General features: G+C 51.5%; 1 protein-coding gene across 1 annotated transcript in view; it reads left to right on the top strand.

Annotated features, from left to right (window-relative positions):
* The window catches only part of VAX2 (ventral anterior homeobox 2), a 28,242-nt gene extending 20,802 nt beyond the window's left edge, over positions 1-7,440 (top strand). The window contains exon 3 of the mRNA XM_006909506.2: positions 6,780-7,440. Within this exon, the coding sequence (XP_006909568.1) occupies positions 6,780-7,229 (450 nt within the window). The 3' untranslated portion in view covers positions 7,230-7,440. The remainder of the gene's footprint in view (positions 1-6,779) is intronic.
* Positions 7,441-9,724: the final 2,284 nt, after the last annotated feature.

Genomic DNA, 9,724 nt, shown 5'->3' with positions numbered 1-9,724 from the left:
GCACAGAATGTTCTAGGAAGTGTCAGAAGGCCAGTGTGGCTTGAGTTGGAGGGTACAAGGGTAGGTAGGTGGAGCAGATCATGTAGTGCTTAGAGACCATTATCAGGTGTTGAAGGGAGGATGGCATAAGATGACTGGCATTTTACAGAGGTCACTCTGGTTGCCATCTGGAGAAAGGAGGCAAGAGTGGACCAGTTAGGGGCTACTGTATGGTCTCTCGAACAGAGTGGTTGGTGGTGGAGGGGAGAAGTGAACTGACCTGAAATGTACTCCTATTGGGAGATCGGGCCCGCTAGGACTTGTTCATGGAGTGCATGCACAGGGCAAGGGGAAGGGAAGCAGTTTGGGGTTGGACAACTGGATGAAAGGAGAGAAATGGTCAGGGATGGTACTTAACAAGTTGAGAAAGCTGGAGAGAAACAGAATAGTGGGAGAAGATCTAGACCTTTGTTTTAGATCAGGTAAATTTGAGGACCAAGTGGTGATGTCAGGAAGGTATGTTGGCATCTCCCTGGGAACTGGTTTTTCTATGATTATCTGAGGGTCTGGGTCAGGGCTCTTTGGGGGGAAAGGCAAATCGATTCCTTCGAGTGTGCTCAGATGATAGATGGACTCCTAAGGGATAAAAACAGAGGCACGGTCTTGTGGAAATCCAAGAACAGAGACTGTGATATAAACAGGCCTGATGGAGACTGGAAGCCAAAGGTTGTTGTGGACCCAAGGCTTCAGGTCCAGGTCCTCACAGACCTCCCCTCTGGTGCTGCACTGAAAACATGGCCTGACTGCTCTCCAAATGCCTGCTTCTCTCTGTGTCTGCCCGCTTCTCTTCTCTTCCCGCTGCCAAACAGCATCTTTACCCTCTTCCCTGGATACCAGGAGGGCCTAGGTGTGGTCCTAATTCAAGCAGAGAAAGCTTAGGGCTTTCTCGGGGCCCATTCGAATTCCTAGTCTCTTCCTTACCCTCTATGTGCCCAATTAAGTTGAGTTGTCTGAACATTTAAATAAGAAACCCATTTATAGGACCTGCTGGACAGAATGGTAAAGCCCTTCTCCCCTCTCCCCACCACCCACAGAGTTCTGCAGGATAAGGATCCTTCTGATGTAGGAACAGTGAACAAGACAGGGCACTGCTGATTTCTGCCCTTGGCCTTGTCCAGAACCTAAGGTTGTGCAGTGAAGGAAGGCCTTGGAGAGCAGGAGGGGGTCTCAGAGGGATCTCACTCTTGGAACCATCAGCAGACCCCTCCACCCACTCTATCCCCCAAGGGTACATGCTCTGAAAGCTGCCCTCCTGTCAGAGGACAAGGAGGGCCCCATGTGGTTCAATTCCCCTTGTTTTTAGAGCCTCCTCCTCCCCAATACACTTTGTCACTATGCTTTGTTTCAAGGAGAATGGTGTTTGATTAAAGCAGTATTTCCCAAGGTGTGGTCTGCAGACCACCTATATGTGGAGCCCCTGGGGTTCCTTTTAAAATACAGATTCCTGGTTCAGATTCCACACTCATCCAACAGGTTTCAAGTCAGAATTTTAGGGAAGACCTGACACCCCATATATTTTTCAGCTGGTGTGGTCACCATGCTGCTTAAAAGACTTCAGTACCTGCCAGGCAGTTTACTAAGTCCGTGATTATTAGCTCAGTGAGTCATCACAACAAACCAATGAGGAGGCATTATTACAAATGCCGTTTTATAAACGGGGAAACTGAGGCACAGAGAGGTTAAATAACTTCTCCCATGTCATCCAACTAATTAAGAGAAAAACCAGAATTGAATCCAGGGCTGTCTGACCACAGGGTCTTCTTCGTTATATCATTTGCTACTTCTACAGAAACACCATGTCACAGCATTTGCTGACCTATCTGCCCCACTACTGATGTCTGAGACCCAAATGGGTAAAGATGGATTTTCATTTATTCTTGTTTCTCAGCACCTGGCAATCCTGACATGTATTGGATGCTTGCTATTTGTGTGTTGTATGAATAAGGGTCAGAGCAGAAGATGTGGCTGTGGATGAAAAGAAGGCGTGAGGCTGGCTACTGGGCTCCCCTCACTCAGCTGGCCTGGGGGACGTTTTCAGGGCCAGGGGCCAGGTGCCAAGCTAAGGATAAACTGCCAAGTCCCGGTACTGACATGATCACCATTTAACTTGGATAAGAGCAGCTCTGGCCCTCCAGCAGTTGTCCTCAGCCCCATGCCCATTGCCTCTGCCCCAGATGGCTTCTTCCAGAATAGCAGAATAGGTAGTACTTTCCTGGCCCAGGTTACAAAAACCAGGGTTAGCCCAGATACACAGGTACCATGTATCTCAGATTAAGTATGTACCCACGGTCACAGGAAGCAGTCCATTAAAAATTAATGTCATTTCCAAATCAACAATAAGTTTTGGAATTTAACACTGATCATTCATGAGCCTGAAGAAGGGGATGATCTTCCAGCAAATGCTTCCTTTCTCCTGGCAGCCAAGTGGAAACCACGACCACTTCCCTGATGTGCAGCCATGAGTCACAGTGGTGTCTCGCAAGGGATCAGGGGTGAAGCCACCGAGCAGTCACTGAGTTCCAGAGAATCAGGAGAGGGATGAGGCAAGAAGGCAGCCCCCAGGGAGACCATAGCAGGCACCTAGAAGGCACGGGGAGGGCAATGCCCCAGGAAGTGCCCTGCACTTCAGGATAGGACCTGTGCCCCTGAATTGAGGGGCAACTGAATTGAGCCTTAAGAGACCAGTAGCTTTGGTCCTGGGAAGAGTGTGACCCCTGAGGTGGAACCGAAGGCTTCGTGGAGAGTGGCGAGTTCAGAGGCTCTGAGCCTATCTCTCACTCAATTTGTCCCTTGTTCTCTGAGCCTTACAAATCAACGCCTTAGGGACTGAGATTCACGATGGGAAGTGGACAGGCAGGTCTTCTCACTCCCACCTTCACAGCTTCAGCATCCACCTTCATAGTTCACAACATTAGAATCACCTACAGAGCTTTTAAAAAGTACTGATGTTTAGGGCCCAGCCCCTAGAGGTTCTAATTTAATGGGTCTAGATGAGGCCTGGACATTGAGACTTAGAAAAAAAGGACCCCAGGTAACTCCAAGGTGCAGCCAGGGTGTGAATTCCTGACCTAGACCCGGGCATGCTGCACCTCAGCCCCTGCCCCACCTGCCCTCTGCCTTCTCCCCTCCCTTTCCAGGCCCTTCTTCCAGGTGACTCCCACAGCCAGCACCGGCCCACGCCCACCTCTCCCTGCCGAGCCCGGAGCTGCAGAAGGGCAGGAGTGTGGGAAAGCATCTTCAGTCACACCCCTTGTTACTGCCACTTCCTTTGCACCTAATTGCCCTCCTTTTGCTGAGAGTGGGTCAGTGTCACTCTCCCCCTGGGCCCTCGGCTTCTCAAAGGCAGAAACCATGACTTCTGGGTCTGTCTTCTACCCCTAGTTCAGAGCTAGGAACAGAGAACTGCGCACTATTAACAATAAATAACACACTGAGCGTGAGCCAGGTACCATGCAAAGCCCTCTGCATGGATTTCCTTATTTGATCCCTGCAACATCCCAGATAGTTTTGTTCCCACTGAAGAGATGAGAAACTGAGGCTCTGGGTTCTTGGGGCTGGTGCCTGGCCTGAGATTCTAAGAGGGTAGGAGGCTTCCCAGCAGAGGAAAGGAATGCAGCAACATGCAGGTTCAAGGTCCCCAAGGATCTGGAGCAATTGAATTCCAGGAATTACAGAGATAAAAGGGTTTTCTTTGTTCTAATAGCTTCTTTCAGCCAGAACTGGTCATATCTCCCTTGGCCTTTCCTTACTGACATCTCCTTCAAATGTCAGCTCTTCAGAGAAGCTGTATTTGCCGTCCCATTAATAAAATAGTCACCTCCCTGTCTCTTCCCCACCTATCCTGCTGCCTTTCTCTAAAGCGGTGCCTGCCGAAGTGTAGTCCTTGGGCTGGTGCCAGCAAGAAACTGTTACCTATTGATGACAAAAGTTAAGTGCAGACATGGAGAGTAAGTGTTTAGATATGTATATAGCAATTTTCGTAGTACTTCATTTAAATTGTATTTTACAAAAAAAAATTTTCTTGATCTGCGACAGATTGGAAAATTTTCACAGTGGTTCCTTATCTCAAAATTTGAGAGACTGCTCAAAGCACTTATTGCCACCTGACAGTCATGCCTGTTTGTTTTTATTTGTTGTTCGTTATGTCTCCCTTCTACACTGTCCACTTCGCATAACAAGATTTGCTCTGCTTTATTCACTGCCGATTCCACCGGCCTTGAACACTGTCCGGCACATAGTAGGCACTCAATACATATCTGTTGAATGAATGAGTGAGTAAATGAACGAAGCAATCGGTTTCAAGTAGCTCCTATAACTCTCTGGTCACCTTTGGTTATTGAAACTTAATCCAATTCAGTTTAAAACACCAAGCACTTCTATTTCAAATGTCCTCTGCTCCTCGCCCCCAGAACAGAGCTGGAGGGACCTGCAAGGAACAGACCCCACTGTCTTTAACACCTCCCATTGTAGCCTCTGGAAAGGAGTCCTGTCTGAGCCACCTGCTCCCTCTTCTCCCATCAATTACCTCTCCTGAGGTCAGAGGGCAGGGAGGGTGGTGGCAGGAAGACAGAGATCTTTTTAAATAGCTAGACACCTTCTGGTATGAGGAGCCTCGCTGGGTGGAGGCCTTTGCTGGAGAGGCGGTGATGCTCAGCATTGCCCCAGGCAACCTTAGCTCTGCCCCACCCAGTCAGCCCTCATGCTTCTGCCTCCTCCTCCTCAACTCTCGGTTCCTTCACCCAGAACCACCAAGATTCTGGCCTCACTGACATCCTCCAAAAGCTCAAAGCTTTTCTTCCCAGGCCGTCCACCCCATGGTCTCTACTCATCCTGCTGGCACGCACTGCTCCAGCCAGCTGCCAGCCTCCTGAAACCTGCAGGCCAGAAACAGGGCCAGCCTCTGTGCTCCCTGAACTCAAGTCCAGGTGCTGCAGCAGTGGCCCAGTGACATGAGCCTGCAGATGCCATAGCTCGACAAGCCTTCCAGCTGGGAAGTGAATGCCAGTCTCTCCTCTCAGGCACTTCCAGTCCCTATGAATGAATCTTTCAGGGCCTCCTGACTTGCCTTCGGTCGGGGAGCACCCTTGCCTTCTCAGAGAGGGGAGGAAGTCCCCCGTCACCATTAGAGGTCCCAGAGAGCTGACCGCTGAGCTTCCCTCCCAGCCTTTCTTCTATAGACCAAGGCAGTGGTAGAGGGCTAGTTCCCCTCTCATAGGCCTTGAAAAAGAGTCTCTCTGCCCTTTTGTTGGTGGTTCCATTTAGGATGTAGAGTACTTGATATCTCTTCGTCCCCAGATTTGAGTTGTGGCCATTGGAAGTCCCCCCTCAAAATCTCGCCACACTTGGTTTCATGTTGAGAAACCCAGCCCTTACAGGCAATGAGGTCGGAGGGACTATGATAGATTCAAACAAAGGAATGGCCATATTGGATTAGAGAGCTCACTTCAGAGGTAGTGTTGGAGCCAAGGTAGGAGAGCTGAGACCTGTGAACTTTAACAACTCCTGGTGTCAGGGTCCCAGCCGAGGTAGTGTTGGAGCCAAGGTAGGAGAGCTGAGACCATCCTCAAACCAGGCAACCGGCCCCTGCCGTGGGCCCGACACTTTAGAGAGTCTCACTTTAACCCTCCTCTGGCCATGCTTCTCTCTGGGGTGAGGACTCTGCAAAGCCAAGGGGTCGTGCCCACCACCATGATCCTGTGCCAAACTCTAGACCACACCCCAGGTGTCTGAGATTCTAGAATTGCCTGCAAAATGGCCCAAGCCCACTTCTGGCCCCTGCCTGGGCTTCTCCCCATGTCCATCCTCCTAAGGGCTGATCACACAGCCATTATTTAGAACCCTAGGGCCAAGAAGTGGCCAATGGGGGCTGTTTGCAGAGTGTGAACAGGTGGGGAGCCCACACATGTGCAGGCCGTGAGCCAGAGCCTTCCAGTTTCCTAATGTCCCCGGCCTTACAAATGCTAAGGTTAAAGCAGTGGTTCTCTCACCTTGGGGTCACCTGGTGAACTTTAACAACTCCTGCTGTCAGGGTCCCAGCCACCCTCATTCTGAGCAGATTGGTTTGAAGTAATGAATGAGTTAGGCTCCCCAGGTGCCTCTAATGGGTGGCCAGAGACATGGAGGGAGAGATGCTGCCACAGTCCAGGCAAGAGGAGCAAGGGGCGAGAGGAGGGACTGCATGGAGGCCTGGGGAGGGGACCTCAGCGGCTCTCCCTGGTTTCTGCGTGGGTGGATGGAGGTGCCCCTCATGGAGGAGGGAAGGTGGGGAGAGGCCTCTGTGTCGGGGAGTGGATCTGAGCTGAGTCTGTACATGCGGAGTTTAACACGCAGTTGGATAATGGCCTGGATCTCCACTTGGGAATTACCAGGACACAAATGGTGGCTGAAGCCACAAACTTGGCTAAAAGCAGAAGGCGTATTGGGCTGAGAGGAGAATTTCCTTTGTGCCCTCCAAACTCCACCCTCCGTCTGCCAATCCATTTCTCCATCCTAGGCCAGAGTCAGCTTAGCAGTGGAGGGGTGTCCACGGTTTGGGAGGGAGCAGGGTTCTTTATCAGTTCACCCAAAGCAGGCTGGTTGTGGGAAGACCTTGATGACGATCTGAACGCTCTTCTTTCCCCTTTCACTCCACCCTTGCTCCCCCACTCCCCACACCCCTACACCCTCATGTCCTCCCTCTCCTTTTCTCCTCCTGTCTGCCCCCTTTGCTTGCCTGGCACCCTGGCCCTCTTTACCCCAAGGTGAAGGTCTGGTTCCAGAACCGCCGCACCAAACAGAAGAAAGACCAGAGCAGAGACCTGGAGAAGCGGGCATCCTCCTCGGCGTCCGAGGCCTTCGCCACCTCCAACATCCTGAGGCTGCTGGAGCAGGGCAGGCTGCTGTCTGTGCCCAGGGCCCCCAGCCTCCTGGCACTGACCCCCAGCCTGCCGGGCCTGCCTGCTGGCCACAGGGGCACCTCCTTGGGTGACCCCAGGAACTCATCCCCGCACCTGAACCCACTGACCTCAGCCTCTGCATCCCCTCCGCTGCCACCTGCTCCTCCAGCGCTCTGCTTTTCCACGGCCCCACTCCTGGACCTGCCTGCCGGCTATGGACTGGGCTCCTCAGCCTTTGAGCCCTACAGCAGGCCCTACAGCCGGCTAGAACGGAGAGTAGGCAGCCCCAGTGGTGCCAAGAAAGCTAACGCTTAAGCCTCCGCCCCCATGTGACACTTCGTCCCCAAGCACAGCACCACCCCACCTCCCAAGCCCAGAGGAGGTGGGCAGCCACAAGCCTCCACCGACCTGCCCCACAGCTCAGAGACTGTCGACCGTGACCAGACAGCCGTGGTCACGCAGCTCGTGTGTGTGAGTGCCGTGTGAGTGCGTGCGCCTCTCACTGAAATAAACGGATAACAATGACAAGAAGGGAACCAGAGTCCCCACAGCTCCACCGCTGCCTCTCTACCCTCTCGATGGGAAGGAAAATGGACTCGGGTCAGGGGGACCTTTCATGGGAAGGGGCAGAAACTGGGGCTATGTCCACAGCGATGGGGGGACCTGACTCTCACTCCAGGTTAGAGGTCCCGGCCGGGGCATTCCCAGCCCACAGTGGCAGCACCGGTGCTTTTCTGGGGTAAGCATTGCCCTTGGCAAGCTCCTCTTTCAAACACAAAAATACTTGAGCAGAGAGATGTGAAGTCCTTCGAGAGGGTGCATCCAGAGAACCCGAGAGAGGGAAACCCAGGTGAGACCTCACCTGCTTTAGAGGGCCCGCCCCTCATAGACACAGCAATATGAAGCACTTAAAATTTTTTTCGTTGCTCAAATAAGAAACATTTATTTAACAGTTAATTTTGTAATAATTGTAGATTTATAGGAAGTTGCAAAGATAATCCAGAAAATTCCTTGTACCCTTCACTCAGTTTCCCCCAATGGCCCAATCTTCCATAACTATGGTATAATACCGAAACCAAGAAATTGACATCGGTACCATGTGTGTGTAGTTCCATGTCATTTCATCACTCGTGTGAGATTCATGGAACCACCGTGGCCATCAAGAATCAGAACCCTCCATCACCGCAGGGTCTCCCCGCACTACCCCTTCCTAGTCACACCTACCCCTGCATCAGCCCAAAAGAGTTCTCTGAAAGAATGGGATTTGTGAGAGAGGACCAGAGACCTGAAATGGATCCTTAGGCCAGAGGATAGAGGGTAAGATTTGGACTCTGTGGGGAGAATTGGTCTGCTCCAGTCTGCTCTAGGAAACACATATTTGGTTTCAAATTGGCTGCCCTGAATAACCCAGAATGGGGTGCTGGGAGGGAAATCCTAAGTCTGGAATGAGACGTGTGGGTGACTGGAGCAGACCTTAGGTTGAGAGGGCCCAGCCACCCCCACAGCGTGCACCCTGCCCTGCTTAGCAGACCTGTGCCAAGCTCCGCGGGCCCAGGGGAAAGCACAAGTCCTTTAGTCGCCTGGAACAAATGTTCCTCCATTTGTGCTTTCTCCCCTGCGTTAAAAAATGTCATGAGCGTCCTGCTGCACGGGACCCCGGAGGTGAAACATAAGACGGTGAGAAAGGGTCCTAAGATCATAGGAGAGAGACCTGCCTTGATTCTCGGAGCTCTCAACATTATGAGACAGGTCTTAAAAAGCCAAGTCCAGAAGAGGAGACACAGACTCAGCTCTGGGGGCTCATGGCCTGGCAGCAACAAAGAGAACTCTCCAGAATGGTGTGAGGGTTAAAAATAATAACAGTACTTTTCTTCCCATTCTCTAAGTTCTTCTAACTGGGCTAATAATCTAACAGAGACAGATTAACAGGAGAAAATCAAATTTTAATATGTACACACAGGGAATTCATATAAACATGAATATTTCAAAGAGAATGAGGCAAAATCGGATAAATGTCACTTCAGACGAAGAAGAAAAGAGGGGTGACCGGTTTTAGATTTTAAAAGTAACAATGGGCTATTTGCAGGTAACTGAGGAAGAGCTGAATATGCATGGCAGGTAAATTTTTGCTAGGCAACCCAGAAAACAATGGGGGGGATCTAATTACCTGGTTCCTGCTTGGAGTCTTCCTGTCCAATGCTAAGGTGATTATGCTAAGGTTTCCTTCCTGAAGCAGGTTTTGCCATCTGATCTCTTAGGCCAAAAAGGAGTAGAGTCAAAGGTTCTTTCGGAGTCTTTTGTGTGCTGTGACCATAGGGTGCTGGAGGATCCAAGGAAGGCTGCCTGTAGGTGGCACTGAAGCTGGCCCAAGAACGGTCCTCTATAGATGTTCAAAAAAAGATGATGATGGAATTGTTCAGGAGAAGAAGTACCCTGGTATGGTCAAGGCAAGGGGTGCAGGGTGAGGACAGGCTGTGAGGACAGTGAGAAGATCTGAGGAGAAAGCAGCCTGCCAGAATCGGGGGCGCGGGGCTGGGAGGGGAGACCAGGAAGAGATGCAGAGATGTGGTCAGGAGCATGGGGCTGTGAGAGCACCTGAAGTACTAGGGGGAGGAACTGAGTTCACACTGGCTGCAGGTTGGGGGCAAAGGAACGACCAAGGACAGAGGTGAAAGAAACCAGCTGGACCTTTCTGCCCCTCCCCTCCCCTGCCTTCCTGCTCTGGGTGGCCTAGGGCACCTCCCAGATCTGGAAGAGCTCCAGGAAACCGGCTTTCCTTGTTTATAGTCAACTAGGAGGAGGAGAAGAGG

Source organism: Pteropus alecto, unplaced genomic scaffold (genome assembly GCF_000325575.1).
Source record: "Pteropus alecto unplaced genomic scaffold, ASM32557v1 scaffold131, whole genome shotgun sequence".
Classification (NCBI taxonomy): Eukaryota; Metazoa; Chordata; class Mammalia; order Chiroptera; family Pteropodidae; genus Pteropus; species Pteropus alecto.
This window is presented reverse-complemented; position numbering and strand designations above follow the sequence as displayed.